At 43.1% G+C, this 19,777-nt stretch overlaps 1 protein-coding gene across 1 annotated transcript in view; it reads left to right on the forward strand.

The window, feature by feature from the left end:
* The window catches only part of LOC115106441 (SRC kinase signaling inhibitor 1-like), a 75,403-nt gene that overhangs the window by 33,696 nt on the left and 21,930 nt on the right, over window positions 1-19,777 (forward strand). The window contains exons 4-7 of the mRNA XM_065007933.1: window positions 7,349-7,375; window positions 16,608-16,809; window positions 17,206-17,335; window positions 17,616-17,787. Of these exons, the coding sequence (XP_064864005.1) occupies window positions 7,349-7,375; window positions 16,608-16,809; window positions 17,206-17,335; window positions 17,616-17,787 (531 nt within the window). The remainder of the gene's footprint in view (window positions 1-7,348; window positions 7,376-16,607; window positions 16,810-17,205; window positions 17,336-17,615; window positions 17,788-19,777) is intronic.

Here is a 19,777-nt window from a genome sequence, read left to right on the forward strand (position 1 = left end):
TGTGTGTGTGTGTGTGTGTGTGTGTGTGTGTGTGTGTGTGTGTGTGTGTGTGTGTGTGTGTGTGTGAGAGAGAGAGAGAGAGAGGGTGGGTGGGTACAGGGATGACTACTTGGCATGCAGGTCAGGCATCCGTTGCTCCACTCCTCTCTCTCTCTCTCTCTCTCTCTCTCTAACTCTCCCTCTTCCTCTCTCTGTACACATAGGTCCATCGTGGGATTTTCAGCTTGTGTAATTGAGATATATGGCAGGGCATTGAATTCCTTCATGGTGCATAGGGGGACGGTTTATTTTGTGTGGGGCAGGTTTTATGTTCTGAAACGCCCTCTTGTTAGTGCACATTGGAGGAGAGGTGGGCAGGGGAAACTGAAGTAAGCGGAATGAAGAGGGAAAGGTGGATGAATACATGAATAGAGAGCGGGGGGACGTGGGAACATGTGTTTAATGCATATGCATATGCATAAGTCTACTGGTATGTTAGTGGGTGGAGTTATGCGAGTACAAAATGGATGTGTAGAGGTAGGTGCAAGGACATGCATGTCAGTCTCTCCTGGCTCAAATTTGAGGAGAGATTGACTGCATCACCATTGCTCTTTGTGCGAGGTGTTGATGTGTTGAAGGTACCGACCTTTATATTTAAGCAGTTGGACACTCATTGGTACAACACAAGACATACAACCAGAGGTCTCTGCACAGTCCCCAGGTCCAGAACAGAACAGAGGCTGGGAAAGGCACTGTATTAAATACCACCCCAGGTCACTCAAGCTAGGAATAAAACCAGTTTAAAAAAACAGATAAAAGAACACCTTACTGCACAACGGGAACTGTGAAGAGACACAGCCATTTTATATTTCTTGTATTGTCATTTCAACTGTGCTATGTAGAGTACCAGTAAAAAGTTTGGACACACCTACAGCGGTTCAAGGGTTTTTCTTTATTTTTACTATTTTCTACATTGTAGAATAATAGTGAAGACATCACAACTATGAAATAACACATATGGAATCATGAAGGATCCAAAAAACAGTTCAACAAAATATATTTTATATTGTCACGTGTGCTCCCTCTCCGGCCTCTACGTCACCAGGCTGCTCAATATGGCACACACCTGTCACCATCGTTACGCGCACCTGCGAGTCGTCAGACTCACCTGGACTTCATCACCTCCCTGATTACCTTCCTTATATATGTCACTCCCTTTGGTTCCTTCCCCAGGCGTCATTGTTTCTGTTTCTTGTCTGTGTGCTGTTTTAGTTTCTTGTTTTGTATCATGTTCCGTTTATTTATGAAAACACTCTGCTCCCTGAACTTGCTTCCCGACTCTCAGCGCACATCGTTACATATATTTTAGATTCTTCAAAGTAACCACCCTTTGCCTTGATGACAGCTTTGCACACTCTTGGCATTCTCTCAACCAGCTTCACCTGGAATGCTTTTCCAACAGTCTTGTAGGAGTTCCCACATATGCTGAGCACTTGTTGGCTGCTTTTCCTTATCTCTGCGGTGCAATTCATCCCAAGCCATCTCAATTGGGTTGACGTTGGGTGATTGTGGAGGCCAGGTCATCTGATGCAACACTCCATCACTCTCCTTCTTGGTATAATAGCCCTTACACAGCCTGGAGGTGTGTTGGGTCATTGTCCTGTTGAAAAACAAATGATAGTCCCACTAAGCGCAAACCAGGTGGGATGGCGTATCGCTGCAGAATGCCAAAGGACAGACCAAAGGACAGATTTCCACCAGTCTAATGTCCATTGCTTGTGTTTCTTGGCCCAACCATGTCTCTTCTTATTATTGGTGTCCTTTAGTAGTGGTTTCTTCACAGTAATTTGACCATGTAGGCCTGATTCACGCAGTCTCCTCTGAACAGTTGATGTTGAGATGTATCTGTTACTTGAACTCTGTGAAGCATTTATTTGGGCTTCAATTACTGAGGATGGTAACTCTAATGAACTTATCCTCTGCAGCAGAGATAACTCTGGGGCTTCCTTTCCTGTGGCGGTCCTCATGAGAGTCAGTTTCATCATAGCGCTTGATGGTTTTTGCAACTGCATTTGAAGAAACTTTCAAAGGTCTTGAGATGTGCGTATTGACTGACCTTCATGTCTTAAAGTAATGATGGACAGTCGTTTCTCTTTGCTTTTTTGAGTTGTTCTTGACATAATATAGACTTGGTCTTCTACCAAATAGGGCTATCTTCTGTATACCACCCCTACCTTGTCACTACACAACTGATTGGCTCAAACGCATTAAGAAGGACAGAAATTGCACAAATGAACTTTCATCAAGGCACAGTCTCAATGCATTCCAGATGACTACCTCATGAAGCTGGTTGAGAGAATGCCAAGAGTGTGCAAAGCTGTCAAGTTAAAGGGTGCCTACTTTGACATCTTTTGTTTAACACTTTGTTGTGTTATTGTGTTATTTCATAGTTTTGATGTCTTCACTATTATTCTACAATGTAGAAAATAGTACAAAAATAAAATAAAGGAAACCCCTGGAATGAGAAGGTGTGTCCAATGTTTTGACTGGTTCAGTATTAGATCTAGATATTGTGTGTACAGTATACACTGACATGTAGGCTATGTGTGACATTTTAAATGTATGTATTTCAGTCCTTGACTTTTAATGTTCTGTACTATGTATTATGTCATATTTCATGTGGACCCCTGGAAGAGCAGCTGATGCTTTTTCAGGGATTCTAATAAGCACCCATAAATACCAAATACTAATATGTTGTGTTGACTTAGGCACGTTTGCTGAATTCCAAATCTGACCATAGCAACTTCTCCTAGGCACTTCTTTGTATCTTAAGTAACTGAATATATTTAAGCCAGCCTCAACCTTGCCTAGGGGGTAGGGGTTGATTTGGTATTCATCATAGGATCATGGGTGTACAAGATAGTGTATATCTGCTTCGAGATTCTATTAGGGTCGATATAGACAGTAGAAGACATACATGACATTTAATACAAATAATATGTGCAACCATTCTCAACGTCATATTTCAATTTAAAGTTCAAGTTAACACATTTGATTATACCCATATGGCGTTCTTAGACACTGGTGTACTTTACACACTGTAGGTATAGGCTAACAGCAATAAATGGCTAGGAAAAATGGCTAGGAAAAACTAGGCAGGAAAAATGGCTAGGAAAAACTAGGCAGGAACCTAGGACGAAACTTAGAGAGGAACAAGGCTCTGAGGGGTGGTCAGTCCTCTTCTGGCTGTGCCGGCTGGAGATTATAACAGTACATGGCCAAGATGTTCAAACGTTCATAGATGACCAGCAGGGTCAACTAATAATAATCACAGTGGTTGTAGAGGGTGCAACAGGTCAGCACCTCAGGGGTAAATGTCAGTTGGCTTTTCATCGTTGATTATTCAGAGTTAGAGACAGCAGGTGTGGTAGAGAGAGAGAGTTGAAAACAGCAGGTCCGGGACAAGGTAGCATGTCCGGTGAACAGGTCAGGGTTCCATAGCTGCAGGCAGAACAGTTGAAACTGGAGCAGCAGCACGACCAGGTGGACTGGGGAGAGCAAGGAGTCATCAGGCCAGGTCCTGAGGCATGGTCCTAGGGCTCAGGTCCTCTGAGAGAAGAGAAGAGAAGAGAAGAGAAGAGAAGAGAAGAGAAGAGAAGAGAAGAGAAGAGAAGAGAAGAGAAGAGAAGAGAAGAGAAGAGAAGAGAGAGGGGGGGGGATTAGAGGGAGCATACTTAAATTCACACAGGACACCGGATAAGACAGGAGAAATACTCCGGATATAACAGACTGACCCTAGCCCCCCGACACATAAACGATTGCAGCATAATTACTGGACACTGGGACAGGAGGGGTCCTGAGACACTGTGGCCCCATCCAACTATACCCCCGGACAGGGCCAACCATCCAACCATAGTATCAGTAGTCAAGTCCTAGTTATAGTGAGCAACAACAGTCTTGGGACTGTGTAGAGGCCAGGCCAGTAAAATGGGGTCTGAATGGAGGTAATATGTCATGGGGTCTGATTGGTGGTGATATGTCATGGTGTCTGATTGGTGGTAATATGGCATTGGGTCTGATTGGTGGTGATATGTCATGGTGTCTGATTGGTGGTAATATGTCATTGGGTCTGATTGGTGGTAATATGGCCATGCAGGCAGACACATGATCACTAGCGCTGACTCGGACAGTAGCCTGCAGGACGCACAAAGCTCTCTGTATCTGGGTCACAGGAGCCCACAGGCCTCTGTTCTCTTCCTCTCCTGCCTCTGCTCTGTCGTTCTTCATCCAGCTTCTCTCCTCCACATACTCTCTCAACAGAGGGTAGGAACTCATTGAATATTTCCTTTCAAACCAGGGTAGGAATGGAAGGTTCTTTCTTAACAGAGGGTAGGACTAAACCTTCTGTCTCAAAAGAGGGTAGGAATTGAGAGTGAGGGAGTTAAAAGGTCTAGCTCTGAGCTAATGGAATAGAATATACTATCTGAATGTTGCTGGGTCACTCTTGCATTTGCATCCCGTGCCATGGCAACCATGAAAAACACTTTCAAATGAAAATAGATATTCATCATTTGTTTATACTGAAATGGTTACTAATCACAAAACATAATGTAAGGCGGGCTGATTTCATTCCTTGACCGGATGGTCGGAACACAATTGCTAATAATTTGTAGACTGTAAATTGACTGCAAGAAGCCCAAACAGATATAATATTTGACTCAAACGTAATCATTTCACACAATCATATGCCTCTGTATTATGCGTGGGAATACTTGGGAACAGATTTCCTTCATTAAAATCATTTGGAACTGATTTCCTGGTGTTTTCATTGTCTTTTATGACCAACAATGAAACTTAAAAAATTATAATACATCTAAAGTATTCAGGCCCCTTTACTTCTTTCACATCACAGGCTTATTCCAAAATGTATTACATTGTTTTATTTCCTTATAAATCTGCATACAATACTGCATAATGACAAAGCAAATGCAGGTTTTTAGACATTTTTGTCAAATGTAAAAACAATTTAAAAAATAGAAATATCACATTTACATAGGTATTCAGACCCTTCACTCAGTACTTTGTTGAAGCACCTTTGGTAGCGATTACAGCCTCAAGTCTTCTTGGGTATGACGCTACAAGCGTGGCACACTTGTATTTGGGGAGTTTCTCCCATTCTTCTCTCCAGATCCTTTCAAGCTCTGTCAGGTTGGATGGGGAGCGTTGCTGCACATTCTCTCCAGACATGTTTGATCGGGTTCAAATCTGGGCTCTGGCTGGGCCACTCAAGGACATTCAGAGACTTGTCCTAAAGCCACTCCTGTGTTGTCTTGGCTGTGTACTTAGGGTCGTTGTCCTGTTGGAAGGTGAATCTTCGCGCCAGTCTGAGGTCGTCAGTGCTCTGGAGCAGGTTTTCATCAAGGATTTCTCTGTACTTTGCTCAGTTCATCTTTCCCTCGATCCTGACTAGTCTCCCAGTCCCTGTTTTGGTACCCCTCCCCAGATCTGGACCTCGACACAACCCTGTCTCGGAGCTCTATGGACAATTCCTTCGACCTCATGGCTTGGTTTTTTGCTCTGACATGCCATGTCAACTGTGGAACCTTGTATAGACAGGTGTGTGCCTTTGCAAATTATGTCCAATCAATTGAATTTACCACAGATGAACTCCAATAAAGTTGTAGAAACATCTCAAGGATGATCAATGGAAACAGGATGCACCTGAGCTTAAATTTGAGTCTCAGAGCAAAGGTTCTGAATAGTTATGTAAATAAGGTATTTCTGTTTTACATTTTCAATACATTTGCAAAAATGTCTAAAAACCTCTTTTCACTTTGTCATTATAGAGCATAGTTGAAGGCTGAAACGTAACGGAATGTGGAAAAAGTCAAGGGGTCTGAATACTTTCCGAAGGGGGGGGGGGGGGGGGCAAATAAAACCAAATAAAACCATTGGGTTATCCCTGTAGCGATGATGTTTTGGGGATTTAGGGATATCTACCTCTTATTTTGAAAGCTAGAAAGTAAACAAAGTATTTCATATATTGTATCGATCAATAAAAACAAAGAAGGCTATTAAAATAAAATGTTCTTTCAACAATAACACCTTCAATTTGTCATTGGTGTTACTGTCATTGGTGTTACTGTCATTGGTGTTACTTCTCCTACTGGTGGCACAATGTTATAATCATGTTAAAAATGATTTCAAGACTGCAATATTAGTTCATTTAGAATGGGAAGACGTACCCAAAAATATAGAACATTTTGTTCATTTTCTCTAAAATGCCATGCCCAAATACCACCACAATTCAAGATCGACCAAGCTGTTTAGGCGTCACATAGCCTTGGGGTTAAGAGTATTGGGCCAGTATTCAAAAGGTCACTGGTTCAAAAATCCCTGAGCCGACTTTGTGAATAATCTGTCAATGTGCCCTTGAGCAAGGCACTTTACCCTAATTTCTCCTGTAAGTCGCTCTGGATAATAGCGTCTGTTAAATCACTCATATGTAAATGTTTAGATGAGTGATAAGATAGTCAGGTATCATCCTTAATTTAGATGGAACCAAAATTGAACTGTGCACTTGACACCCCTGGCACAAGTCCTACATAATCTTGCAACAGCGTCTTGGTTATAGCCTACCGTTGTCACTGTGACTCAAGGACACTACACACAGTCACAATAGCCTAACACAACCTAATAGATTTAATGAACTTTGTCCTCTCCATTGGAGGCTGCCCAAATTCCCTTAAAAAGCCAAGCTTCTTTAATCCAGTGTCTGTGTATTGCTTTAATCCACTCCTGAATTTGAGCCAGCTAATTGTGTGAACAGTAGGTGTTCAGTTGGATCGCTAGCTAGCTGGTGTGTGTTTGTCATTAGTATGGATGTAGTGTCTGTAAACATTTGATTCATTGTTGGGAAGCAATTACAGGCAATTAAAAGGCTATTATGATGGCACTGAAGGACATCGGAAGTTAATCTGGTCTATCATCACAATAATTAGCCCCTCACTTTCCGATTGGATCTGACGGAGAGAGAAATATGATGGTCTTATACCCCTCCTTTTTTTGTCTTGGGAAAGTCTTCAACTCCTCTCTCTCCTCAGATAAAGTATTCAGATCTTCCCAACTTTATTCGTCACGTCTGCATTATCTTACAAACGTCTGACTGGAAGCGGATAGATGGATCTTTCTCACTCACATCCCCTTTTCTCCGTTCCCCCACACGTCTCTCCATCCATCTCTCTCTGACTAGCAGCGGTTGGCAGGGAGAAGACAGTTGTCCGGCTTAAGGGATGGGAACATATCTAACTCCCTATCCTTTTCTCTCTCTCTCTCTCTCTCCCTTTTCCCTCTCTCTTTCTCCCCCTAGCAACAGCCCAACTACTGGAGCTTCAAGGTCAGTGCTAAGACTGTTTGTGTTTTAGTGTGAATATGTGTCTCTGTCTCTGTGGATTTGTCTGTAATGGGATAAACATTCATAGTGTCTGTGTGTGCATCTGTGTGCTTCTCTACTCCTCATTGTGAGTGTTGCAGTGTTGGCACACACCTCTGAGACTTGTTACTGGTGTAGGAATGCATCTGCTGCTGTATTTTGAGTCCCTCATAGTGGGGCCAAGTCCCAAGTTGAGATCTGTGTGCTGAAATTGGACACCTAAGTTATGCCTTGATGTCAATGGGAGATTTGTGCGAGAACATACTTTGCCTGGATCTCAGGTTAGGATTTGGGCCAAAGAGACTTAAAATATCTGTAACATGTAAATCATTAGCCTGATTCGCAACAGTTGTGGTTTACATTCCGTGTACATGAACCAACACGACTGTAGAACAGTACTGTCTGCAAGGTTTAGGTACTCTTAGTGGACAAAATAAGCATTCTGGCTCAATATGGCTGCTGTGCATCCCCCATGTGGGCGCTACATATTGGTTCCCACATATTCTGTAATGCCACTATGTAAAGTTGGTACAGAGAATGTAGAATGGAAGGGCTATTGATTCAGTTGAGATGTATTTTTTTGTTTTTTTGCAAAATGCTATATATGCATTGTTTAGCTGGAATGGAATGTTTGCGTCCTTTATATTTGCCTGTGATATGTGTTTGTATCACCTATCTTAAGATGAATGCACTAACTGTAAGTCACTCTGGGTAAGGAAATCTGCTAAATGTTCACATACAGATCTCATATTACTCTGTGGAATTTTGTTTTCTAAACATTGATGTCACAAATGTAGAATTTGTACATTTCTTCACATTTGACCGTGTAAAACCTAGCAGTGCTACTTATATCTCTGAAACACACCAATCTCTTTCATCATTTCTTTAAACATCTTAAGCTCATTTACCCCCCCGAAATTAAAATGGATATAAAGCATTTTGGAATTCAACTCTTCATATGAATAATTCCCTATGACAGAGATCTGACTGTTGTGTGTTGCTGACCAAAGAACAAGGTCAGGAACAAAGGATGGAAGGGTGTTTGAAGCTCAAATTTCAAAATTTGCATCAAGGGAAGAGTTGATGCTTTCACAATGAATAGATGGCCAACAAAAGTCTACAGTGTAGAATGGCAGTGTAGAATGGCAGTGTAGAATGGCAGTGTTAGGTATCTTTGTAGCATCTAGACAGAAGCATCCTACACACAGAGGCATTCCATTAGTGTAGTAATCTCTCCGTTACATTTCCACGGTAAATATACAGAATATTTCATCATTTAGTCACAAATGTACTATTTCCTATTTGGATTTCCAATCCCTGCATTCCTAATTTGTATGTCATATAATACCTCCCTACTAATTACATAACTGGTGGTTTCCTCATATGCCAGCAGTCCATTTCCCTCTTATCTCGTTCAATGTCACACACACAAGCTTTATTGAATCCCCCGTTCGCTGTTGGCTCCCAGTTCTAACGGGATTGCTTATCGCTCGCCCTCTCTTCCTCTCAGGGAGGCTGCTGTTCTCACTATTCTGATGCAAGAGAAATCCCTACAGCAGTGCTCTTAGTGTGTGTTTGTGTCGGTGTGTGTGTCTGTAACGGCCCCTTGCTAGCTTCTTTTGATGTTTCATTGGCTTGCTAGCACTTCACAAGTGCACGTGCATGCACACGTGCACACTGTAGATTCGCATACAAACACGTCTGCATTTACACGGAAGGTCGTTGATGTAAATGTAAATGCATGCACACAGTCACAAGCTATGCACATACAGAAACACACACACACACACACATCCGCACCAGCAAAATCACAAAATCATTTTGAAGACTCGCCTCCTTCTCACATTCTCTCAGATCCTCTGACAAAACGGAGGGATTGTCTGTCTGTTTAAACTACTCTCCGTGGGGAGGCCATAGCATGGATTAATATGCTTGCAGTGCTATCTCTTCTCTCTTTCTGACTGCAAAGACTGCTAGGCAACAACAGAGGAACCGAGGACCTCTGCTGTATAATTCCCTCCCTTTTGCGGATCCCAGCCCCACTAATACAAACATTAATACCACTGTCTGTCCCTCATAGGCCTCGGTCTGTCTGTCTATCTGGAGTGGGAAAGTAATCAGAGTCCATTGTCTCCTCTTCGCCGCCTTACTGTTGAATCAGGCCAGAAAGTCTATACTATAGTTAAAGTGTGTTCCAAATGGCACCCTATTCCTTACATAGTGCACAACTTGTAACCAGAGTCCAATGGGCCCGGTCAAAAGTAGTGTACTACGAAGGGAATAGGGTGCCATTTGGAACGTCGCCTTAGAGCCATGTAAAGGCGCTAGCCGTATTCACATGTACAATGAGTCATTCATCCGATCCAGGTGAAGTCATCATGTCTCCTACAGTGCATGGATTCCTTGGGCTTGACTCCTTTTATTCAGAGCTACTCACAAAGGAAAATGGATTTCATGCAGGGGCTCTTGTTAGGTGTTCTGTAAGTGGTGTAGCAAAAAAAGTGCAGCTTGAATGTTCTTTGATTGATTGGTTGGATGATTGATTGGTAGATTGAGTGCTTGATTGATTATTGCACATGAGAGGAGGTGAACAGAGGCGACATACAGGTAACTGCTAAAATAAAGGAAGCACCAACATAAAGTGTCAATAGGTGTCACGACCTTAGTTATCTATGTTTTGTGTATTATTTTTGGTCAGGGTGTGACGAGGGTGGGTATGTGTGTTTTTGTCCTGTCTAGGGTTTTTGTATATCTATGTTTTGTGTATTATTTTGGTCAGGGTGTGACGAGGGTGGGTATGTGTGTTTTTGTCCTGTCTAGGGTTTTTGTATATCTATGTTTTGTGTATTATTTTGGTCAGGTCAGGGGGTGTTTTTGACGAGGGTGGGTATGTGTGTATTTTTGTCCTGTCTAGGGTTTTTTTTTGTTTTTATATCTATGTTTTGTGTATTATTTTGGTCAGGGTGTGACGAGGGTGGGTATGTGTGTTTTTGTCCTGTCTAGGGTTTTTGTATATCTATGTTTTGTGTATTATTTTGGTCAGGGTGTGACGAGGGTGGGTATGTGTGTTTTTGTCCTGTCTAGGGTTTTTGTATATCTATGTTTTGTGTATTATTTTGGTCAGGGTGTGACGAGGGTGGGTATGTGTGTTTTTGTCCTGTCTAGGGTTTTTGTATATCTATGTTTTGTGTATTATTTTGGTCAGGGTGTGACGAGGGTGGGTATGTGTGTTTTTGTCCTGTCTAGGGTTTTTGTATATCTATGTTTTTTTGTATGTCTAGGTAATGTAGGTCTATGGTGGCCTGAATTGGTTCCCAATCAGAGGCAGCTGTTTATCGTTGTCTCTGATTGGGGATCCTATTTAGGTTGCCATTTTCCAGTTTGTTATTGTCTGTGTAGTTGCCTGTCAGCACTTGGTTTATATAGTTTCACGGTTGTTTTGGCAGTTTGTTTAGTGTTCTTTCTTTATTAAAAGAAGTATGTATTCATATCACACTGCGCCTTGGTCTCATCAATATGACGAATGTGACAATAGGGCATTGGGCCACCACGAGTGGCCAAAGTCGCCAGGAACAGATTCAATGTGCCTTTGCAATGATGCAAGTGTCTGGAGGGATGTGACAACCTTCTTCTATGAGAAATTCCACATTTGGTGTTTTGAAAACAATGTCTCACACACCGCTCCAGAATCTCCCAAAGGTGTTAAATTGGGTTGAGATCTAGTGACAGACACCCCCCCTTTAAACCCCCTATGCTCCATTGAGATCCGTCTTTCAAAGTCACTGAGACCTCTTCTAGTCATGGGAGCCAAAATACTGGTCAACTGGGCATGACCCTAAGCGTGATGGGATGTTTTAATTTCTTAATCAACTCAGGAGACACATGTGGCAGCACCTGCTTTCATTACACTTTGTGTCCCTCATTTACTCAAGTGTTTCCTTTATTTTGGCAGTTACCTGTATGTGACAGAGACTGTCGATATACTGTAGAGGACAATGGCACCATAAATAGTATATTCTACAATAAACAAAGCTAAAATCACTATGCTGTTGTTCAGTGTCCTGGTTGAATGCACTGGTAAGTGTTACTGCCAAAGGACTGAAATGTAGAAGCAGCATAGTTAGTATATAGTATTTTGACAAGACATTGAGGCGTTTCAGAAACCCTCGATGTCTAAGTGGGGAATATCTGCGATATATTTTTGTCACTTAGCAGACGTTCTTATCCAGAGTGACTCACAGTAGTAGTTAGTACATACATTTTTTTACACACACACACACACACACACACACACACACACACACACACACACACACACACACACACACACACACACACACACACACACACACACACACACACACACACACACACACACACACACACACACACACACACACACACACACACACACACACACACACACACACACACACACACACACACACACACACACACACACACACACACACACACACACACACACACACACACACACACACACACACACACACACACACACACACACACACACACAACATTGTTTACAATAGAGGACATCCCTGGACTTGCCATGACACTTGGGGTCCCAGCTAGCAGGCTCAGTAGCTAAAGCATTTGAACAGCTGCTATTGTTGTCCTTGGCTGTCTGAGTGTTGATATGGTGTTGGGTGGAAAATCACTATTCCCTGATCTGACTCTGAGAATGGCCTGTGTTTTGCAGCCCTAAAAGGCTTAGGATGCCTATGGCGGCCATGTTTCCCCTTGCGACCACCTGCAGGAAATGCAAACGTGTAGTGCAGGGCTCCCCAACTGGAGGTCCGCGGGCCGATATGCTCCGCATATGGTTATATATGGTCCCCCAAGTTTTCTGAACAAAAAATTTACATTTTTAAAAATTAAATATTTTTTTATTGTTGGACATAAAAGGCTGTAAAAAGACAAGGAAATCAGCTCCAAGTTGAATTTAATTTAAGAAATCTGTTCCCACGCGTAATAGAGAGAAACATGTGATCGTACACAAATGTAAGCAAGGTTTGAAATTATTATGTTTTAGTCAAACATATCTGTTGGTGCTTCTTGCGGACAATTTGCCATCAACACATTATTTGTAGTTATGTTTCGGCCCCCCGACCATCCGCTCAAGAAAAAATTGGCCCACTGCTGATCATGCTTTGCTATGATCTGCCAAGACAGAGAGAGGACGTTTGGTGCATTAATGGCTTCTAAAATGTGTAATTTCCACTTTTACATTTCAGACTTCATTTGCCCAAACAAAAAAAATATAAATCTTGACAAAAATGTCCATTAATTATAATCCACATAATAATTCACATCTCCTGTTGCTGCAGGATTATTTTCCTGCTGTAGCAAACTGGCACAAATTAAGATCCTACATCTGTATGCTGTGGCACGTGGCCAGAATCACTTATCGGCACACTTCGCTATGATCTGCCAAGACAGAGAGGATGTTTGGTGCATAAATTAATAATAATTTAATGAGGACTTATTAAGGACTTTCTTTTAAACTGGAGAAGCTAAATTAAAATCCTTAGAAAAGTTCTCCCAATGCTTCTCCCATACTCACATCCTTGAGGTCAAAGGTTCCCCAATTACAGAGCTCACTGGAAAAGTATGCCAGGACTGCAGGGTAGCAATGCCCATGAAATTGATGGAGTAGTGATGGTTGGACAGACAGGACTTAGGGGAGCAGTAAGATAGCCAGGTGAAGGATGATCAAACAGACCCTCAAAAGAACTACACAGCAGTACGTGAGAGAGAGAGAACCTCCATTCTGATAGAGACTTGGGGCAGTAGAGATACAGTACAGAGATTGATAGAGATGTAGGATTGTGAAGAAGTACTTCGAGACCTGTAGTCATACAGAGACCCCCAGTAAGGGACACAGAGGTAAGAAATGAATGTGCACATGAGTGACACTTTCTCACTGCTTCTAAACGTATCACTAAACGTCTTGCCTGTTATTGGACAAATGATTGACTCCCAGTTATATTGCTTATATGGTTGTCCAGTGTCATACATTTGATAGTTTGGGTATTTTCTCTTTGTAAGGGAAGCTGTGTCTATTGTCTGCATAGTTCCTCTCGTTGACACAGATAACACTGCGCCATGACTGATGTTTTACGCAAAAGACCATGAGATCTCCAGTAAAGATTACCCAGCCTTAGCGAGAGTCAGGTGAGAGAAGCACTGTCATAAACCAAGAGAGAATCCATGAGACAGAATGGCCTTCCAAGACATAAAGGAGGTAATGAGTTATTCTGCAGCAGAAAAGAATGCCTTCCTAAGCCTTCCTAAGGCTGTTGACTTGATGACAAAACACTGTTAGGTCAGTGAAGGGTCAGAAGAATTGACGACAACCAAACGGACTTATAACAGCGTGACAGGCTCAGAAGAAGTTATAGATTTTTTTTTTTGCCGGGGTCCAATTATCCTCATTGGATGGAGAACTTTATTACAGTATCTATCCAAGTTTAATTGCACAGGCAGAAACAGGGTCATGATTATCGAGGGCATAGGTGGAATTGGAAAAATATGCACTCCTGTGAAATGTCCAGGCATTCTGCAAAAAAATATGTATTTATATTCCCCCCAGAGATTTTCACTTTGGAAACCACATTCCCAGGCGTTCTTCGCCAATTCCACCATCTCCTCCCTTGGATTGTGCTATTGAAGAAGATGGAGGTGGGGGAGTTTATTGGGCGTTACCCTAGAGAAAATGTCAGCTCGTAATGTAGACAGACACAGCGGGAATAAAACATGGGCATACAGAGCGCAGTCAAGCTTGTCTTCTGGTTCCCAGGAGCGCACGGAGAGGAGCCCTGCCCTCTGAGCCCTGCCCTCTGAGCCCTGCCCTAAGAGCCTCTCCACAGCTGCTGCCAGCACACTGAAATGAGAACTAATTAGGAAAGAGCCGACAGGAAGTCAACCATCATGTTGCACTTTAGGACTTTTCCTCTCATTCTCTGCTTAAGTCTCTCTCGCTTGGTCTCAGAATCTGTCTTCCTCCTTTTGCCTCTCTCTGTCTCTCCTCTCGCTTTCTCTCTCTTTCTTTCTCTCGCTCTCATCTCTCTCTTTCTCTATTTCTCTATTTCTCTCTTTCTATCTTCCTTTTTTCTTTCTTTCTTTCTTTCTCACTCTCTCTCTCACTCTCTCTCTCTCTCTCGTTATCTCTCTCTCTCTTTCTCACTCTCTCTCTCTCTCTCTCTCTCTCGTTATCTCTCTCTCTCTTTCTCTCTCTCTCTCTCTCTCTCTCTCTCTTTCTCTCTCACACACCTTCTCTCCTGCTCCCTCCATCCTCGCTCTACAGCTGACTAACCACAAACTTTGTAATTCCCTCATGCCACCAACTTCTCTTCTCAACAGCTTGATGCTTGTGGGATGTTAGAAGCAGAAGGTGCACTGCTTCTGGTTGACACACAGTCCATAAATCTCAACACAAATGAGGGGCACCACTCGCAATCCGTCATCCTGCTCAATTCGTGACGAGTGTGTGTGTATGTACATTTTGTGTGTGTGTGTGTGTGTGTGTGTGTGTGTATGTGTGTGTGTGTGGATGGATGGATGGATGGATGGGGATAAGTGTGTGTGTGTGTGTGTGTGTGTGTGAGCATACCCCCATGTGCAGTTTAGGTGTGCCTATTGCACGAACAACAAATCAAAGCAACGGTGGCGTTTGGGGAGACAACAGATGCATAACTGAATGTGAGCAGTGTTCACAGAGCACTGTGGGAGCTCATTACTGTAGTCTTTGGGCTGGAAAATATCTGTCGGTAGGGATTCATTATAAACAACCTGCTCTAGCAGCTCCTGCCGCGCACAGCTGTAACAAGAGGTCCTCTTCCTCATCCCCACTTTTCCTCACGTCTTCATCATCTTATCTTCTCTCTGTGGTTTAAATTGGGTGAAGTCTGAAGGCTCAGTGGTCACCTGCATCTCAATGGAAGTCTGTCTAGCTAGTGTTCTGCTAGCTTCGTTTGTTAGCATTAGCATAACTAGAGTTATGTTGGTTCCTCTAATTCTCTGTAGAGTGGATACTGGTGAATCTAGCACTTAACCACCTAAGACCACATCATTTACATAGCATTAATATTAGATAGGCCTATTTATATCGCTCCATTTCTTCATGTAAATTGTTTCTTGGCTAGTGTGCACTCAAAATGAATTCAACAAGTTTAACTCCTCAGCTCACACTTAAATACATTTGTTTGAAGCTTTGTAAAATATGTTTATTACAACAGTTTTGGTGGCTGCGTCGTCATTATGTTTTATGCAGTTGACTCATCCCGAGGAAACAGCTGTGCTGTTGTATCTTTGTCTGGGATTGTTTTAAGAGACAATTTAACACTGGATCATTTATTTTATACTGTTTTTTTCCCATGGTGTATACTTATACTGTAATCTTCACAAAGCTGTATTCTTTATTAAGCTAATTCTAATATACAGTATCTACTACTGCACACTGCAGTAGTAGATAAACTGTGTACGTGACCAATAAACTTTGATTTGATTTTGTTGTCTTCTGGTTTTATCTTGTTTTATGCAATTCTCTTGTTTTGGCTGTTATTGTAGTTGTCTTTTTCCAGTGGTTGACTTGTCTTGTCTGAGTTTGTGGTTGTCTTTTTGCAGTGGTTGACTTGTCTTGTCTGAGTTTGTGGTTGTCTTTTTGCAGTGGTTGACTTGTCTTGTCTGAGTTTGTGGTTGTCTTTTTGCAGTGGTTGACTTGTCTTGTCTGAGTTTGTGGTTGTCTTTTTGCAGTGGTTGACTTGTCTTGTCTGTTATTGTAGTTGTCTTTTTGCAGTGGTTGACTTGTTTTGTCTGTTATTGTAGTTGTCTTTTCCCAGTGGTTGACTTGTTTTGTCTGTTATTGTAGTTGTCTTTTTGCAGTGGTTGACTTGTTTTGTCTGTTATTGTAGTTGTCTTTTCCCAGTGGTTGACTTGTTTTGTCTGATTTTTGTGGTTGTCGTTTTGCAGGGGTTGACTTGTTTTGTCTGAGTTTGTGGTTGTCGTTTTGCAGGGTTGACTTGTTTTGTCTGAGTTTATGGTTGTCTTTTTGCTTTGGTGGTTGACTATGTTTGTCTGTGTTCATTGTCACAGCAGCTGTGTGTTTTTGCTGTGATGGTCGGGGGGTTTTAAGTGTTGATTGATACAATCTGTCTCTCCCTCTATCCCATAGGCCCGTACCCCCCGTGTGATCCGACGCAACCCCGACCAGCCGGCTCTAGCTGACCAGGCCAGCAGGGTGTCCTTTGCCTCGGCTGAGAGTCTGGAAACCATGTCTGAGGCCGACGTTCCCCTCGGGTTCAACCGCATGAACCGCCTCCGCCAGAGCCTCCCCCTGGCACGCTCATCCAGCCAGGCCAAGCTCCGTGCGCCAGGTCAGAACATAATGGTCATGTCACGCTCATATCAGTCTTATTGACCACAATCATAACAACAAGTCGTCTGTACCATCTTTGGGGTTGCAGGCAGGTTCACTCTAAAGGAAGTTTTATTCATATTCATAAGGAGAATGAGGATCACATTCATGAGGAGGTTTCTGAAGTTTATACTTGATTCTATTTCGAATTCGTCACTGATTGTCTAGAATTCATTTAGAAAATGCCCCAGTAGACAGATGAGATGATTGTGATTGTGCCCTCTCTGCCCTCTGTCGTGTGTGTGTTTGTTGAGGTATTATAGTCAAATGAATCTCAATCCTCTCCTCTCCTCTCCTCTCCTCTCCTCTTCTCTCCTCTCCTCTCCTCTCCTCCTTCCTCCCTCCTTTCCCTCAGGAATTCTCTTCCTCCAGCTGGGCGAGGAGACAAGGCGGGTGCACCTGACCCACGAGCTGACCAGTCTGGAGACCCTGAGAGCCCTCATTGTCCACATGTTTCCCCAGAGGCTGACCATGGCAATGCTAAGGTGGCTTTATCACACTTTAGTAGAACGCTTTGTTATAAAGGCTACATAACGCTGTCATAACAATGACATAACAATGACATAGACGGTGTAATAAACAATCAAGACAACTGGTGTCACCTTATGATAGCTGACTTTTAGCTAAGATAACATCTGATTAATTAGCTGGCAAGCTAAAGATTAATTCAATGAAATGAAACAAAAACAATCCTTATTAGGTCATTACCAAACAATAAGTGGCCTGTTGAATTGTAAATGCTCGGGTGTCAATGCCCATGTTCAGGTGCCCCAGCACGGCCCTGCTGATTAAGGATGAGGCCCGCAACGTATTCTATGAGCTGGAGGACCCACGAGACGTACAGGACCGCTGTGTCATCAAGATCTACTGTAAGGAGCCTGTCTACGGCACCTACCCCGGACACCACAACCCACATCTGGCCAACGGAGACCTAAGGGTGAGTGTAAAGGGGGAGGTGTGTGTGTGTGTGTGTGTGTGTGTGTGTGTGTGTGTGTGTGTGTGTGTGTTTGTGAGTGGGAGTTATTTGTGTGTATCTGTGTCTGTCTCTGTCTCCCCCCCCTCTCTGTCTGTCTGTCTGTCTGTCTGTCTGTCTGTCTGTCTGTCTGTCTGTCTGTCTGTCTGTCTGTCTGTCTGTCTGTCTGTCTGTCTGTCTGTCTGTCTGTCTGTCTGTCTGTCTGTCTGTCTGTCTGTCTCTGTCTCTCTCTCTCTCTCTCTCTCTCTGTCCATCTGTATGTGTGGGCCTTGCTCGCCATGAGGAATCGTGATCCCTAAAGGTTTAACCGACCTCAGCAAGCTCTCTACCGAATTGAAAGCAAACACTGAGCCCAAGTACTCCTTCACCCCAAATAACATATTTGCAGCTACTCATGCTGTTCTGACAGTGATATTATGTTGTTTAGTAATGGAAAAATGAGTAGCTATTAATCAACCTACTGGAGCACAAATGAAACTCAGCCAGTCTCTATTAAATAAGTCTGCACGAATGAGTAATATGATACTACAACAGTAGCACTGTTTTTGAATCCACGCTGACCTGTTTCCCTCCAAGGCAAAAAAGGCTATTTGCTGACTGATAATGTTGTATAATATTGTACATACACAGTTGTTCTCAAATGGTGTGTCAGCTAGAGACATGGCTTTGTGTATTTCATCAGACACTAAAAAGGGATTTAGACGACAACTCAAACAGTTTGGGAAACGCTTGAATACACCATGGAGAATTGGCGTTGTCACTAGACATAAGCAGAAAAGAATGCGATCAAAAGTGAGTATGGAACTTGAAGCTCTTGACCCGCTCCACTACAGCCCCTTTGATGTGTACGGGGGCGTGCTCACACCTCTGTTTCCTGTCGTCCACGATCAGCTCCTTTGTCTTGCTGACGTTGAGGGAGAGGTTGCTGTCCTGGCACCACACTGCCAGGTCTCTGACCTCCTCCCTGTGGGCTGCCTCGTCATCGTCGGTGATCAGTCCTACCACCGTCGTGTCGTCAGCAAACTTGATGATGGTGTTGGAGTCGTGTGTGGCCACATGGTCGTGGGTGAATAAGGGGTGCAGGAGGCGAATAAGCAAAACAGCCCATATGTGTTGTTGCCTACCCTCACCACCTGGAAGTGGCCTGTCAGGAAGTCCCGGATCCAGTTGCAGAAGGAGGTGTTCAGTCCCAGGGTCCCGAGCTTAGTCATGGGTTTAGAGAGGACTATGGCGTTGAATCCTGAGCTGTAATCTATAAACAGCATTCTTACATAGGTATTTATTTTGTCCAGGTGGGTGAGGGCGGTGTTGAGTGCAATAGATATGGCATCATCTGTGGATCTGTTGAGGCGGTATGTGAATTGGAGTGGGTCCAGGGTGTTTGTGATGATGCTGTTGATGTGAGCCATGACCAGCCTCTCAAATCATTTCATGGCTATAGATGTGAGTGCTGTGGGACAATAGTCATTTAGACAGGTTACCTTGGCGTTATTCAGCACGAGGACTGTGTTGGTCTGCTTAAAACAAGTTGGTATTACACACCGGGTCCATGGCTTCTGGTTGGGGTATGTACGGTCACTGTGGGGACGACTTCGTCGATGCACTTATTTATTAAGCTGGTGACTGAAGTGGTAAACTCCTCCATGTTATCGGATTAATCGAAACAGTCCTGTAGGTTAGCATCCGCTTCATTAGACCACTTCCGTATTGGGCGTGTCACTGGTACTTCCTGTTTGAATTTTTTGCTTGTAAGCAGGAGGATAGACTTATGGTCTGTTTTGCCAAAAGGAGGGCGAGGGAGGACCTTGAATGTATTTCTCTGTGTGGTGTAAATGTGATTTAAAGTTTTGTTTCCTCTAGTTGCACAGGTGACATGATGGAAAAAATGAGGTAAAATCGATTTCAGTTTCACTCTGAATTGTGCATTTTCTTGATTGCGTATGGCCCTATACAG

Source organism: Oncorhynchus nerka, linkage group LG23 (assembly GCF_034236695.1).
Source record: "Oncorhynchus nerka isolate Pitt River linkage group LG23, Oner_Uvic_2.0, whole genome shotgun sequence".
Taxonomy (NCBI): Eukaryota; Metazoa; Chordata; class Actinopteri; order Salmoniformes; family Salmonidae; genus Oncorhynchus; species Oncorhynchus nerka.